The sequence below is a fragment of the Podarcis vaucheri genome (genome assembly GCF_965113315.1).
Source record: "Podarcis vaucheri genome assembly, contig: SUPER_1_unloc_1, whole genome shotgun sequence".
Taxonomy (NCBI): Eukaryota; Metazoa; Chordata; class Lepidosauria; order Squamata; family Lacertidae; genus Podarcis; species Podarcis vaucheri.
This window is the reverse complement of record NW_028118828.1, coordinates 687,042-703,039: the sequence shown is the minus strand read 5'-3', so window position 1 is coordinate 703,039 and position 15,998 is coordinate 687,042. Positions and strand designations below refer to the sequence as shown.

At 46.5% G+C, this 15,998-nt stretch overlaps 1 protein-coding gene across 3 annotated transcripts in view; it reads left to right on the top strand.

Moving 5' to 3' along the window:
* KIAA2012 overlaps window positions 1-15,998 on the top strand; it is a 244,930-nt gene that overhangs the window by 62,603 nt on the left and 166,329 nt on the right. For 2 of the 3 annotated variants that reach the window (XR_014214370.1, XM_082242345.1), the window contains exons 14-20: window positions 1,228-1,324; window positions 5,675-5,855; window positions 6,891-7,020; window positions 7,965-8,353; window positions 10,753-10,961; window positions 13,402-13,574; window positions 14,953-15,172. Coding sequence is in view for 2 of the 3 variants with exons in the window: in XM_082242345.1 (XP_082098471.1) it covers window positions 1,228-1,324; window positions 5,675-5,855; window positions 6,891-7,020; window positions 7,965-8,353; window positions 10,753-10,961; window positions 13,402-13,574; window positions 14,953-15,172 (1,399 nt within the window). In the remaining variant the exon portion in view is untranslated. The remainder of the gene's footprint in view (window positions 1-1,227; window positions 1,325-5,674; window positions 5,856-6,890; window positions 7,021-7,964; window positions 8,354-10,752; window positions 10,962-13,401; window positions 13,575-14,952; window positions 15,173-15,998) is intronic. The other variant, XM_082242346.1, reaches the window with a different exon arrangement.

Here is a 15,998-nt window from a genome sequence, read left to right as displayed (position 1 = left end):
TGCTCAGTTTGTGGGGCACTTCAAAATGCTGCAAAAAAAAAAAAAAAAACAACCTGCAAAACTTTGGCACATGTTTGCAGAGGACCGCAAAGTTTGGGGTTCGTAGTTAATGCTCCCCAGTTTGATCTCTTTCCAGCTCAAGACTGCACAACTCATGATCCAAACGCAGTCAGCTAGCAGGATGTATTAGGGCTGATCAGGTGTTTGCAAATTCCCTGTACAGTGGTACCTTGGTTTGCATACATCTTGGTTTGCATACGTTTTGGGGTTGTTGTTTTTTTGTACTTAGTGTCTTTTATTCAACATTTCAATTTATTTGCACACATTCTAAGATAAACAACTTTTCTTCCCTATACATATTTAATCAATTTAAATAAATAAAGATGCACAATTAGATTTTAAAAAACAGTGTATAACAAACAAAATACCTTCATGAATATAGCAAGCTTTAATTCAGCTATCTGAAGCACAGCACTTTTAACTCTAATTGATTTTAATGGGAGAGTTATTTTACTTAACTTGTTCCCACTGAAATTAAGGTGTTGTAAAAAGTGTTCCTGGATTTGTCGGTTAAGGATGCAGAGCTTTTGTTTGCCTATGACTATATATAGAGAGACAGACACACAAACACACACACAGGCACATATCATATTAGGCATATGTTGTTTACACTTTTGAAAATCCTGTAAGGACATCAAGACAGCTTTTGGAATTCTGCATGAGAAAGGCTTGAGGAAGTCAAAAGTTTGGTAAATTTTAACAACTACACTTGCCCCCTCTGTTTCATGAGATGAACAAGACTCTAGGAAACAAATGGTAACATTTCACATACATTTTGGATTACAAACACATCAAACCCGAAAGTGTGTGTCCTTGGTTTACAACCCTTTTTTTGGATTACAAGCCTTTTTCTTTTCTTTTCTTTTCTTTTCTTTTCTTTTCTTTTTTTATTATGAACTAATTTATTTTGGAGGCCCCATTGACGAAAGTGTGCCTTGGGTTACAACCTGTTTTGGTTTACAAACGGACCTCCAGAACGGATTATGGTTGTAAACCAAGGTACCACTGTATTTGCAAAAATAATAATACGACAGTGGAGCTTTATCACCCCCTGGTGGCTGAACAGACATTGACCGTTGTCTATATATTCTGCTTTGTATGTTGCCAAGGCCTGTTCTACCTTAACTTTTAACATATATATATTTTTTTGCTCTGTCCCCACTGCAGATACAGAAAAACAACTGGACAATTTGCCCCAGCCAGCTAGCCCCTCACACCTGGAACCACACATTGCCCATCCCACCAGGATTTCTGCATCAGATAGGTAAGTATATGAAATGGGACGGCTGCTAGCGTTTCCAAGGGCTGAGTCTCTCATGGAATTCTACTAAATATTGATCCAGAGCAGAACTCCAACGTATAGTTAGCAGAGTAAAAAACTTAAACACGTTGTGGGATTCCCCCAAAAAATAGACCAGAGGCAATTGCATTTCATCCAGCAGAGCTTTACTGCTACTGAAGGCACGTGAGCATAATGGTCACAAATCCAATACAGTGGTACCTCGGGTTACAAACGCTTCAGGTTACAGATGCTTCAGGTTACAGACTCCACTAACTCAGAAATAGTCCCTCAGGTTAAGAACTTTGCTTCAGGATGAGGACAGAAATCACGTGGTGGCGGCACGGCAGCAGCAGGAGGCCCCATTGGCTATGGTGGTGCTTCAGGTTAAGAACAGTTTCAGGTTAAGAATGGACCTCCGGAACGAATTAAGTTCTTAACCCGAGGTACCACTGTACATTCAGGACAGGCGCTGTCCATAAGAAATCCAATTGCAGCAGACTTAACAGTAACATAATAAGTCTAAATCTTAACATTATACAGTGGTACCTCGGGTTAAGTACTTAAAAAAGTGAAGTAAAAAAAAGAATGGGAGAGCCTAAATGAATACCTCAAAAGTCAAGGTTCGAGGGCAGAAATCTGGCTGAGTCTGGAATAACCTTGTGAAGTGAAAGGATATGAAAGAAGGATTTACATCTAGATGTTAGGATAGAGATGATAAAGAAAACAGGAAAACAGGAAGACACAATGAGGGATAAAGGAGGTGCTGTGGGATTGGTGGAAGTCCATGTCTTGTTGTTGTTGTTTTAGTGTTTATAATATTAACTTGTAAGATATGGATTTGGGGTTTTTTTGTTGTTTTTGTTGTGTGTTTTTTAGTTTTTGAATGTTAATTTTTGTGTGTTGTGTATTGTTATTTTTTGATATCTTTCGTATTGTTGTTGTTGTGTGGAAAATACGAATAAAATTCATTTTTTTAAAAAAAGAATGGGTCATAAGAGGAATACGTCGCCTAAATTACAAACATTTCCTTCTGAATAAGTTTGTAGCCTTCTTTGATTGTAACAAAGCTCAGTTTTCTGTTGAACGAGACGGTAGCCAAGTGGGGTCAACCTTTTGTGTCTCACTTGGACGGGTTCATTAGTAAAATAAGACCTGTGTTATGGCATCGTCTTGGCCCAAAGCAAGGGTGACAAGTAAATCTTGAATTCTAGTAAACCTCCAGGCAAAAGAGATGGGTCTCTTATGTATTCTGGGCCCAAGCTGCTGTAATCTCTCTATTTCCCAAATAGCACCTGGATTCTGGATGGCTATAGAAAGGCAGCATGGATGCTAGGACCATGATGGGGTTGGGGACGCTTCACAATGGGCAACTGTCAGGGAAACAGAGTGCACCATGAGGCTTTTGAGATGCTGAGATGAAAGGGGCATCCTTCTTATTATTAACCGCGGAGAAAAGTCTTGGGACTGCCATGAAAGGCACAGGAGAATATTATTTCCTTTTTGCCGTAGCGAGGAGGACAAGAAAAGAAAGGCAGCTCTGCCCATTACAATTACATGAGTTGTGCCTCGTGGGGTTTCATAGCTTGCAAGCAAATAAAAACAAACTTAATGTGGGCTGTTTCGGGGGCAGCAGGTTGTTGTTGTTGTTTAGTCGTTTCGTCGTGTCCGACTCTTCGTGACCCCATGGACCAGAGCACGCCAGGCACTCCTGTCTTCCACTGCCTACCGCAGTTTGGTCAAACTCATGTTGGTAGCTTCGAGAACACTGTCCAGCCATCTCGTCCTCTGTTGTCCCCTTCTCCTTGTGCCCTCCATCTTTCCCAACATCAGGGTCTTTTCCAGGGAGTCTTCTCTTCTCATGAGGTGGCCAAAGTCTTGGAGCCTCAGCTTCAGGATCTGTCCTCCCAGTGAGCACTCAGGGCTGATTTCCCTAAGAATGGATAGGTTTGATCTTCTTGCAGTCCATGGGACTCTCAAGAGTCTCCTCCAGCACCATAATTCAAAAGCATCAATTCGTCGGCAATCAGCCTTCTTTATGGTCCAGCTCTCACTTCCATACATCACTACTGGGAAAACCATAGCTTTAACTATACGGACCTTTGTTGGCAAGGTGATATCTCTGCTTTTTAAGATGCTGTCTAGGTTTGTCAGTGCTTTTCTCCCAAGAAGCAGGCGTCTTTTAATTTCATGACTTCTGTCACCATCTGCAGTGATCATGGAGCCCAATAAAGTAAAATCTCTCACTGCCTCCATTTCTTCCCCTTCTATTTGCCAGGAGGTGATGGGACCAGTGGCCATGATCTTCGGTTTTTTGATGTTGAGCTTCAGACCATATTTTGCGCTCTCCTCTTTCACCCTCAATAAAAGGTTCTTTAATTCCTCCTCATTTTCTGCCATCAAGGTTGTGTCATCTGCATATCTGAGGTTGTTGATATTTCTTCCGGCAATCTTAATTCCGGCTAGGGATTCATCCAGCCCAGCCTTTCGCATGATGAATTTTGCATATAAGTTAAATAAGCAGGGAGACAATATACAGCCTGGTCGTTCTCCTTTCCCAAATTTTGAACCAATCAGTTATTCCATATCCGGTTCTAACCGTAGCTTCTTGTCCCACATAGAGATTTCTCAGGAGACAGATGAGGTGATCAGGCACTCCCATTTCTTTAAGAACATGCCATAGTTTGCTGTGGTCGACACAGTCAAATGCTTTTGTGTAGTCAATGAAGCAGAAGTAGATGTTTTTCTGGAATTCTCTAGCTTTCTCCATAATCCAGCGCATGTTTGCAATTTGGTCTCTGGTTCCTCTGCCCATTCGAAATCCAGCTTGCACTTCTGGGAGTTCTCGGTCCACACACTGCTTAAGCCTGCCTTGTAGAATTTTAAGCATAACCTTGCTAGCGTGTGAAATGAGCACAATTGGGCAGGAGTTGGAGCATTCTTTGGCACTGCCCTTCTTTGGGATTGGGATGTAGACTGATCTTCTCCAATCCTCTGGCCACTGCTGAGTTTTCCAAACTTGCTGCATATTGAATGTAGCACCTTAACAGCATCATCGTTTAAAATTTTAAGTAGTTCAGCTGGAATACCATCACTTCCACTGGCCTTGTTATTAGCAGTGCTTTCTAAGGCCTATTTGACTTCACTCTCCAGGATGTCTGGCTCAAGGTCAGCAACCACACTACCTGGGGTGTATGAGCCATCCATATCTTTCTGGTATAATTCCTCTGTGTATTCTTGCCACCTCTTCTTGATGTCTTCTTCTTCTGCTTCTGTTAGGTCCTTTCCACTTTTGTCCTTTATTATGGTAATCTTTGTACGAAATGTTCCTTTCATATCTCCAATTTTCTTGAACAGATCTCTGGTTTGTCCCATTCTGTTGTTTTCCTGTTTCTTTGCATTGCTCGTTTAAGAAGGCCCTCTTGTCTCTCCTTGCTATTTTTTGGAAATCTGCATTCAATTTCCTGTATCTTTCACTGTCTCCCTCACACTTTGCAGGTAGGTAAAGGTAAAGGGGCTCCTGACCATTAGGTCCAGTCGTGGCCGACTCTGGGGTTGCGGCGCTCATCTCGCTTTATTGGCCGAGGGAGCCGGCGTACAGCTTCCGGGTCATGTGGCCAGCATGACTAAGCCGCTTCTGGCGAACCAGAGCAGCGCACGGAAACGCCGTTTACCTCCCCGCCGGAACGGTACCTATTGATCTACTTGCACTTTGACGTGCTTTCGAACTGCTAGGTTGGCAGGAGCAGGGACCGAGCAACGGGAGCTCACCCTGTTGCAGGGATTCGAACTGCTGACCTTCTGATAGGCAAGTCCTAGGCTCTGTGGTTTAACCCACAGTGCCACCCACGTCCCTTGCAGGTAGGTAGGTAGCATCTAAAGTTTCCATTTTGTTATTGCAGTTTCTTCTTTCCATAGGGAAAGATCCCCTGCTTACCAAGCATTCATCCTGACTTGCTTGCACGAAGCTCACACGGAGGTCACACGATTCCTGCTTTTCATTGAGCATTTGTTCTGATTTGTTGGCAGGGAGGGGATACGGCAGTGAGCCACTCATCCTGATTTGCTTGCATAGAGGTTATATACATCATCCCATAACTGGCTTGTTTATTCCACTTTTTATTGCATTTCCCCCACTTCAAAAAGTCTTTCTGATAAAAGCGGATTTGTCATGAGCGGGACAGAGTGCTTTAACCCACTTTAATTCTGCAAACCTACGGTACATTTCTGGAATCGCTTTCTCAAACTGCTCACCATCTGTAGAGGGACCTCTGACAATGTGTCTGTTAACTATGTGTTCGTCCCATCTGATTATTTCATACTGCTTTTTCAAAGGGAGGAGGTCTCTGATTTGGCCAGCACCAACATGGAGATTCTTGACCGCAGTGCCGAAATTGAGAAGGGCGCAAGAATGGGCACCCATTCATCTGAAAAAGATGTTGTAGAAGAAGATGATGATGAAAAAACGTTGCCAGAGAAAACCAGAACGCCAACTAAGGCCACTGATCCCAAAGCAGTGAGTGTTAACCACTGTGGAAAAATCTTTATGCAAACTGATCTGGGTCCACAGGGTAAAGTGAGATGGACATTTTAGGGTACCACTAAAGGGTAGCAAATGGTTGATTATTTTGCTCATTATTATATTTACTACTGTAATGGTAGGGTGTTGGTTTTCTGCCTCAGAATCAGAAGCATATTAGACCACCTCTTAAGGCATGGATAGCAAGCCCTGCAGATGTTAGATAAAGGTAAAGGGGACCCCTGACCATTAGGTCCAGTGGTGACCGACTCTGGGGTTGCGTGCTCATCTCGCTCTATAGGCCAAGGGAGCCAGCGTTTGTCCGCAGACAGCTTCCGGGTCATGTGGCTAGCATGACTTAGCCGCTTCTGGCAAATCAGAGCAGCGCACGGAAACACCGTTTACCTTCCTGCTGGAGCGGTACCTGTTTATCTACTTGCACTTTGACGTGCTTTCAAACTGCTAGGTTGGCTGGAGCAGGGACCGAGCAACGGGAGCTCACCCCGTCGCGGGGATTCGAACCGCCGACCTTCTGATCGGCAAATCCTAGGCTCTGTGGTTTAACCCACAGCGCCACCCGCGTCCCTATGGCAACAAATTCCATCATCAATGACCCTTGGGCCATGCTGCTGGGGCAGATGGGAGATGAAGTCCAACAAGATTGTGGGGGCACAGGCTCCCCGTCCCTATTTTGTGGGGGGAGGAGAAGCAAATAGAGTGCCCGTTAGGGCTGGGTTGATATATTGATATATTGCCCAAAACCGCATTGAAATCCATATTGTGATACCGGTTTCATAATTTTTGACCTAGCAATGTATCACAAATCATGGTGTGTGCCCTTTTCACGGAAGACCATCTTACTTGGCTATGAGTGATGGCCAAAGAAGAAAACAAAAGAAGAACTCTTAACAATCAAATTTTAAAATTTCCACCCAAACAAAAATGTGCTATGCTAACCTGTATTTGGTTAAGCACTAAATTTCAGTCTTTTATCCCACCCTGTACTCTACACCCTTTTCCTTTCTTTACTAGCAGGCTGCAGGTGTTGTTGAGGACAAAGCGAAGACAGGGCAGAAGAAACCTGAATCGATGAGAACTGGAACTGTATTGAAAGTGCAGAAGAAGACGCTCAAGAAAGATAAACGGACAGATTTTGTTGTAGGTAAAGGAAAAGGTCATTTAAAAACTGGATGTTGTTCTTTTGTGAGGGATTCAATCAGGGGTCAGCAAACTTTTCCAGCAGGGGGCCGGTCCACTGTCCCTCAGACCATGTGGGGGGGGCAGACTATTTTTTTTATTTAAAAAATGAACAAATTCCTATGACCCACAAATAACCCAGAGATGCATTTTAAATAAAAGCACACATTCTACTCATGTAAAAACACGCTGATTCACTCTCCAGTGAGGAAGCCTCACGGAAAACAGTGGGACTTACTTCTGGCAGTTTGCATTTCTTAGTTCTTATGTACTGAGTTGAATAGGTTTCAGAATGCAGCAGTCTGATTGGTCCTAAAACAATACGATCCAGAATGCAGCAGTCTGATTAGTACACAGGAGCCACCCAATCCAGCTCCAAGTGGAAGTGAATCCACGACTTGATTGGCCTACAGGAGAATCCCGGAATTAGCCAATCACGTGGGGCCCATTGTGTAAATAATGTATATAAAGCAGACATTCTGGGGGAACTTCCATTCCTCCTCACCACTATGAGCTGAATAAAGAGCATGAAATCCACTCTCGACTCTGAGTATATTTCACAAACATTCTTTGGAACCTGAACATCTGATGTGGCTTACGCGGCTTCTGATTGGCTGCAGGAGCTTCTTGCAGCCAATCAGAAGCCACGCTTTGGTTTCTGAATGTTTTGGAAGTCGAACGGATTTTTTAAAAACGCTAGGGCCAAACTATATATTATACAAATACAGTCATACCGGATTCCGTTCGACTTCCAAGGTACGACTGTATTTGTATAACACGTAGTTTGGCCAGGGCATTAAAAAAAAATATTTGGCATGCCCAGAAAACCTTGTGCAATAATTTCACGAGATAATCTCAGCCGCAGCTCATGTGTCATCGTTGTATGTGTGTGTGTTTGTCTCTTTGCAGGGAAACCAAAACAGAAGAAGGCTGTTGGGAAAACAGTTCCTTATTCCAAAGAGAAGTCGGCAGGTGTCAAAAGATCAGAGGCTGCCGTGGACCCAAACCATGATGAAGAAAAAGGGGATGTTGCTGTTGAAATAGAACAGATCAGTTCTCTTCTAGAAGGAGAAGGAGGAGGCGAAGAGGAAAAGGGAGGCTTTTCGGATCAGAGCCCTCCTCCTTCCAGCCCTCTCAGGGAAGAACCCCTCTTGCCACTTGAAAAAGGTGAAGAACCTTCTGCTGAAGATGCTCTCCATCCTTCTGGACCTCATGCCGTTCCTGCTGATGACACGGCTGCTGTTGCCCCTGCAGATGGCTCCCAGACTGACACAGCTCTGAGCAGTGACCCTCCAGAGGTAAACAACGTCATTTTCCTGAAGAGCTGCTTTCTAAGTTCATTCTTGAACCATTTAGGAAAGGAGGTGTCAAATCCACGCAACCAAGGAGGCCCATGCAGCCAGGCCAACACACAAGTTCTTGCCACTTGTAAGCTTTCTCGCAGCTGTGCGAGAGGTGCTCTTGGATAAGAATCACCCATGCGGCTGGATCTAAAAAGCTAGGAATGCAAGTTATACCTGAGGACCAACAACACGTTGCATTAAATGCATGCAAGTGCTTTCAATGTGGATGTAAAGGTAAAGGGACCCCTGACCATTAGGTCTAGTCTCGGATGACTCTGGGGTTGCGGCACTCATCTCGCTCTATAGGCCGAGGGAGCCGGTGTGCAGCTTCTGGGTCATGTGGCCAGCATGACTAAGCCGCTTCTGGCGAACCAGAGCAGCCCCCAGAAACACTGTTTACCTTTCCCCCCTGGAGCGGTACCTATTTATCTGCTTGCACGTTGACGTGCTTTCGAACTGCTAGGTTGGCAGGAGCAGGGACCGAGCAACGGGAGCTCACCCCGTCGTGGGGATTCGAACCGCCGAGCCCAAGGCTCTGTGGTTTAGATGTAGGAGATTCTTAAAGCTGATACTTGAAAGGGTGGTGATTTTCACTGGGACCACAATGTGTGGGGGGGGAGGTTTAGCTCTTCCCTCCCCAGTTGCAATCCCTATCCAAATCCCACCCCTTGCAGGGCAATTCCCTTAAGATGAAAGTGTCCATTGCTGCCCTGAAGCTGTTTTTATAAGAATAATTTCCACCGGTGAGCAGGAGTACACTGAGGACTGTGGCTGGAAGGGCAATGTGCCTTCCCTCCATACATTATAAATCCCCCTTTTGGTATTACTTTTTTTTAAAAAAAAACCCACTGGGCAAGGTTGCATGCTATGCATTTATCGGAATGTGTTCAGTTAGGCCTCGAGGAATCTTCTGCCCCACGTGGGACTCCAGGAACGCAAGGGTTTGTTTTTTTCCAATATTCACAGGATGCCGTTCACATCAAAATGCCCACCCCTTCACAATTTAATCTAGATTTACTGTTTCCATGTTTTCATTTCTGGTTTGGGTCTGGGTTGGTTTTTTTACATATCAGTTTTCCTGCGGAAATGATAGATCCCGATTAAAAGGAATATGGGGTGGGAATATGGGATGGCATTCGGATGCAGACCACGCAATGTGCGCTGAGTTCACCATAAACTGCTGCGTGGAAGCATCCTGAGTCACAGCAAAGGCAAACTCCACATGGTTAACGGTGTCAAAAGAGCCCTTCTGGATCGGGCCCAAGGCCCATTTCGTTCAGCATCCTGTTCTCCTAGTGTAGCCTTCTTAGACTTTACCAACTGGTGGGGTCTGCGTTGCTCCCGGGAGGGAGAAAGGAAGTCAAATGACACCGAGGTTGATTCAGAGAAAGAGTTTATTCTGCTCTCCGGATAGCAGAAGGCACTTGCGTGGTCAGTTCACAGCAAGTCCAAAGAGAAAGAAATTTCATGCAGTATATATAGAGTACATATAGAGGAGGGAGAAAGGTTGTTTTCTGCTGCTCCAGAGACGCAGACACGGAGCAATGGATCCAAACTACAAGAAAGAAGATTCCACCTAAACATTAGGAAGAACTTCCTGACAGTAAGAGCTGTTCGACAGTGGACCCCTTTGGAGGTCTTTAAGCAGAGGCTTGACAACCATATGTCAGGAGTGCTCTGATGGTATTTCCTGCTTGGCAGGGGGTTGGACTCGATGGCCCTTGTGGTCTCTTCCAACTCTATGATACTATGATTCTATATATCCCTCCAGGCACCCTCTCCCCCCTTCCCCGGGAATCCAGCCACGTCAGCTTATACACGCAGGTTGACACCACAGATGTTCCTGCTCCAGTACTCTTAACCATAAAAGGGTGTTCCTCTTCCTGTACCCTTGACCATATAAGGGTATTCCTGTTCTGGCACTCTTACCTTGGGGTAAGAAGGTCACCAACTCTCCTGGCACTGTTCCCAGACTAGGTCTGTGTGTCAGAGTGTGGTCAGGATGTAAGATAAGACCCAGACGTGCCATCCCTGCTCCACTGGAACAGCCAAGGCCATCCATTGCTGTCATGGACTGATAAGGGAGAGGGCTTTGAGCACTTGTTTATACAGCTAGCTTTCTGTTTATACATTGACTCAAGCTCAAGCTTCCTGAGCTTGAAAAGCTCAAGTTAATGCATTTTAGAAATGCTCCCTTGGAGAAGGAAAATGGGGGTTTGGGGTCAGTTTCAAACTCACTGCACAGAAACCCATTCCTTCACTAGCGGCCAACCAGATACCTCCAGGGAAACCCTTGAGCAGAATCTAAGCACAACAGCACACTCTCTCCCTCCCCCCCCTTTTGCGCTTCCCAGCCACTGGACCCGCCTCGGAACAAGCAGGAGGAGAAACTCTCGCGAGAGCAAATGATAGCCGAGAGGGCAGAGAAGAGGCGGCTTGCGGTGGAGAGAAAACGGAGGGAGCAGGAGGAGCGGAAGCGGAAGGAGCAGGAAGAGCAGGAGCGCATGGAGAGGATGAAAGAGGAAATGGAACAGGAGCAGCAGAAGAGAATGGCAGAGATGCGGTTAGTGAGGGAGGGGGAAGATGCCCACCATCGGGGGTAGGAGAATGAGCAGGAAACACACACACCCCTCTCCAAATGTAGCAGGGCCAACTCGCCTGCAGCGTGTCCTGAGCGTCCTACAAAACTCCCTGCATCTCTTCCAACACGCAGCCTCCCTCCCTGCATTTCCTCCAACACCCAGCCTTCCTCCCTGCATTTCCTCCAACACCAGGCCTCCCTCTCTGCATTTCCTCCAACACCCAGCCTTCCTCCCAGCATTTCCTCCAACACCCAGCCTCCCTCCCTGCATTTCCTCCAACACCCAGCCTCCCTCCCAGCATTTCCTCCAACACCCAGCCTCCCTCCCTGCATTTCCTCCAACACCCAGCCTCCCTCCCTGCATTTCCTCCAACACGCAGCCTCCCTCCCTGCATTTCCTCCAACATCCAGCCTCCCTCCCTGCATTTCCTCCAACACCAGGCCTCCCTCCCTGCATTTCCTGCAACACCCAGCCTTCCTCCCAGCATTTCCTCCAACACCCAGCCTCCCTCCCTGCATTTCCTCCAACACCCAGCCTCCCTCCCAGCATTTCCTCCAACACCCAGCCTCCCTCCCAGCATTTCCTCCAACACCCAGCCTCCCTCCCTGCATTTCCTCCAACACCCAGCCTCCCTCCCAGCATTTCCTCCAACACCCAGCCTCCCTCCCTGCATCCATTCCTTCAGATACATAGATATTCTTTATTGTTTTATAGATGCACTTCAGCACACAAAAATTTACAGTTTTAAACTCCATTGCCTCCCCACCCCTGGAGTTTGCATTCTGACAGTCAAAAGCGATGTTGTCAATTCAGAAACCTTCATTCAAACTTGTCCAATTTGCCTTTGCATCAGAATGTGGTACTAACGGTCCTAGTGTAAGCCGTTCAGAGTTACATCCCAAACCCGAAGCAAATGAGATCCGACATTTGCAAAACCGAACTTGTAAATATTAAGGGTGTTTCAGGTTTCCTGGCAGATTCCCATGCTAGACCAGCAAATGATTCCTAGACTTGTATCCCCTTTATTTAGGCTGAGTCTACACTAATATGTAAAAAGGCTATTTTAAAAAGTTAAATAGCTCTCAGTGCCATTTCCCATTGCCGACAGATTGCTGCTCTGCGGTGCCCTCTGGTGTCACATTTTTATAACCCATTTTTTAACGTTATGACAGACCAGTGTAGATTCGCCCTATAGCAGTGATGGCCAAACTAGGCCCTCCAGCTGTTATGGGACTACAGTTCCTGTCATCCCTGACCACTGGTCCTGTTAGCTAGGGATGATGGGAGATGAAGTCCCAAAACTACACCATCTCCCGGTATGCCCCACGGAGAGCCTCAAGGTCCATAAATAGCAACACCCTAGTGGTCCCGGGCCCTAAGGAAGTTAAATTAGCCTCAACCAGAGCCAGGGCCTTTTCAACTCTGGCTCCAGCCTGGTGGAACGCTCTGCCTCATGAGACTAGGACCCTGCAGGATCTAATTTCTTTCCGCAGGGCCTGTAAGACAGAGTTGTTCCGCCTGGCCTTTGGCTTGGAGCCAATTTGATTCCCTCCCCCTCTTTCTTTTTTCTTTTTCCTTTCTTCTCCTGTGATGAGGCTGCATTTTAATATTTAAATGTTTCTATATTTTAATGTTGTATTTTAATCTTGTTTTTAAGTTGTATTCATTCAACTTGTTTTTATTATTGCTTGTTAGCCGCCCTGAGCCCAGCCTTGGCTGGGGAGGGAGGGGTATAAATAAAAATTATTATTATTATTACTATTATTATTATTATTATCACTGCCCTATAGAATGCACTAGCTGGCTATCTGGCTATCTCTCGTTCGCTCTCTCCCACGGCGGAGAACCCCAAGCCGCTGCTTCCCTCCCGAGCCAGGCAAGCATGAAACCTGGGAAATTTAAGGGACATCATCAATAAGGGACAGCAGCAGGACACGGCGCTAGGATCAGGGAGTTTCCCACCAAATAAGGGACGGTTGACAGCTATGATTCGCCCTATAGCAGTGATGGCCAAACTTGGCCCTCCAGCTGTTTTGGGACTACAGTTCCCATCATCCCTGACCATTGGTCCTGATAGCTAGGGATGATGGGAGATGTAGTCCCAAAACAGCTGGAGGACCAAGTTTGGCCATCACTGCCCTATAGAATACTCTGGCTGGCTATCTTGCCCTTTTATTAGAGATAATAGGGAACCTGCGGCCCTCAAATGGTGTTGGGCTTCAATTCCCACCATCCCCTGACTATTGGCTATGCTGGCTGGGCCTGATGGGAGCTGGAGTCCAGCAACATCTGGGAGGACCACAGATTCTCCATCCCTATATACTAAATTCCTCTCTTTTGTCTTGCGGGTCCCCTTGCTTTTGCCCTGCATGCCCATGACCTACTTGGACCTTCTCTCCAACGGACGCCTCTTCGTTTTAGTCTAAGGAGACAGCAGCTGGAAGAAGAGCGCCGGCGGCAGGAAGAGGAAGCGGCAAGGCAGCGGCAAGCTGAGAAGGCAGCCCAGGAACGTGCCCGGCACCAGCAGGAGGAGCTCCGCAGGAAACTCTTGGAAATGCAGAAGAAAAGGCAGGAGGAGGAGCGAGAACGCGCAGGTATGCCAAGGAAGATTCCAGGTCTGAGGTGGGGAGGACCTTGATAAGATGCCCTCCATGGGCTCCTCCTGTCAGTCTGTGTGTCCCCCTATTCTGTGAGCTTATCCACTGGCACTACAAGCTACCATTTTACTGGCATTGGCTCCCAGCACGCTTCCGAGCACAATTCAAAGTGTTGGTGCTGACCTTTAAAGCTCTAAACAGCCTCGGTCCTGTATACCTGAAGGAGCGTCTCCACCCCCAGCGTTCAGCCCGGACACTGAGATCCAGCGCCGAGGGCCTTCTGGCGGTTCCCTCATTGCGAGAAGTGAGGTTACAGGGAACCAGGCAGAGGGCCTTCTCGGTAGTGGCGCCTGCCCTGTGGAACACCCTCCCACTAGATTGTGAAGGAAATAAGCAGCTATCTTATCTTTAAAAGACATCTGAAGGCAGCCCTGTTCAGGCAAGTTTTTAATATTTAATGCTTTATTGTTTTTAACACTCGATTGGAAGCCGCCCAGAGTGGCTGGGAGAACTCAGCCAGATGGGCGGGGTATAAATAATAAATTATTATTATTATTATTATTATTATTATTATTATTATTATTATTATTATTATTATTATTTCTCACAAAGCCTTTGAGTGCCCAGTACCATGTCATGCTGAGATGCTGTGGCATGTTAAGATGGCAGCCGTGTGTGTGTGTGTGTGTCCGTTTAAATATATTGCTATATAATACTAATTGGGTACTCTGCTTATCTCTGGACTTCAAACTGATCACAGCAGCTATCAACTATTATTATTATTATTAATAATAATAATTGAATTTATATACCGCCCTATACCCGGAGGTCTCAGGGCGGTTCACAGAACAAAATCAGAATATAAAAACCACAATGTATATAATCAAAGTAAAAACAACAATCCAATAACACACACACACACGCAAAAGACCACATTTTAAAAAGACATAAGATGTCAATCAAATCAACCAAAGGCCTGGTTAAAAAGGAACAGTTTTGCCTGACGCCTAAAGGTGTATAATGAAGGCACCAGGCAAACATCCCTGGGGAGAGCATTACACAGACGGGGAGCCACTGCAGAGAAGGCCCCGTTCTCATGTTGCCACCTTCCGAACCTCTTGAGGAGGCAGCACATGACGAAGGGCCTCAGAAGATGATCTCAGGGTCTGGGTAGGTTCATATGGAAAGAGGCAGTCCTTGAGGTATTGCGGTCCTGAGCCGTTTAAGGCTTTATAGGTCAAAACCAGCACTTTGAATTGGGCCCTGAAACTAATTTGTAGCCAGTGTAGTCGTACCAGGATCGGTGTAAAATGCTCAAACGGTGTAATATGCTCTATTACACCAACTACTATCTATAACTATCTCTTTCCCTCAGAAGCAGAGAAGCGGAGGCAGAAAGAAAGAGAAATGCAGCTGGAAGAGGAACGACGACTCTTAGCCGAGATGGCAGAAGAGCAGCGCTTGGAGTACGAGAGAAGGAAGCAGGAAGAAGAGGAGCGCGTGAGGCGTGAGGCTGAGGAGAGGAGGAGAAGGGAAGAGGAAGAGGCTAGACTTGCATTAGAGGAAGCAAAGAGACAAGCCTTACTACTGGCAAGGTACACAGCTTTGTAAGATTTCTCTGTAACTCTTGAGAATCAGTGCCAAGCAAGTGTAGACAAACCAACCAAAGTCCTAGAGATTGCCATTAAAGTTCTAAATGGCTGCTCCATGGGGTAGGAAACCTTTGGTCTGCCAGGTGTTGATGAACTACCGTATTTTTCGCTCTATAGGACGCACTTTTTCCCCTCCAAAAATTAAGGGGAAATGTGTGTGCGTCCTATGGAGCGAATGCAGCCTCCTTGGCTTAGGCGATAGTGACGCGAAGCCTCCAAAGCGCAGAGGGAGCGCTCCCTCCGCGCTCCGGAGGCTTCGCGTTGCTGTCGCTGAAGCCTGGAGAGCGAGAGGCGTCGATGCGCACCAACCCCTCTTGCTCTCCAGGCTTCAAGGATAGCCACCTGAAGTCTTCGGAGCGCAGTGCGAGTCCCTGCTGCTCTCCGCAGGCTTCGGGTTCCTTTTGATGAAGCCGGAAGAGCAAGACTCTCCTGGCTTCAGCAGAGAGGGAGAGCTGCGCAGCACCCCTTCAGCCAAGCGGGAAGAGAAATGGAAGGGACTCCGTTTCTCCTGCCGCTTCGCTGAAGGGGCGCTGCGCAGAGAGGGGGAGAAATTTTTTTTCTTGTTCTCCCCCTCTAAAACAAGGTGTGTCCTATGGTCCGGTGTGTCCTATAGAACGAAAAATACGGTACATTTCTCATCAGCACCAGGCGGTATGCCCAATGAGCAGGGATTATGGGAGTTGAAGTTCCACAACAAGGGCCAGAGGTTCCCCACACCTGACTTAAAGGATCAGGTCTCCCATACCAGCTGCCTGCCTGGTCCTTAAGA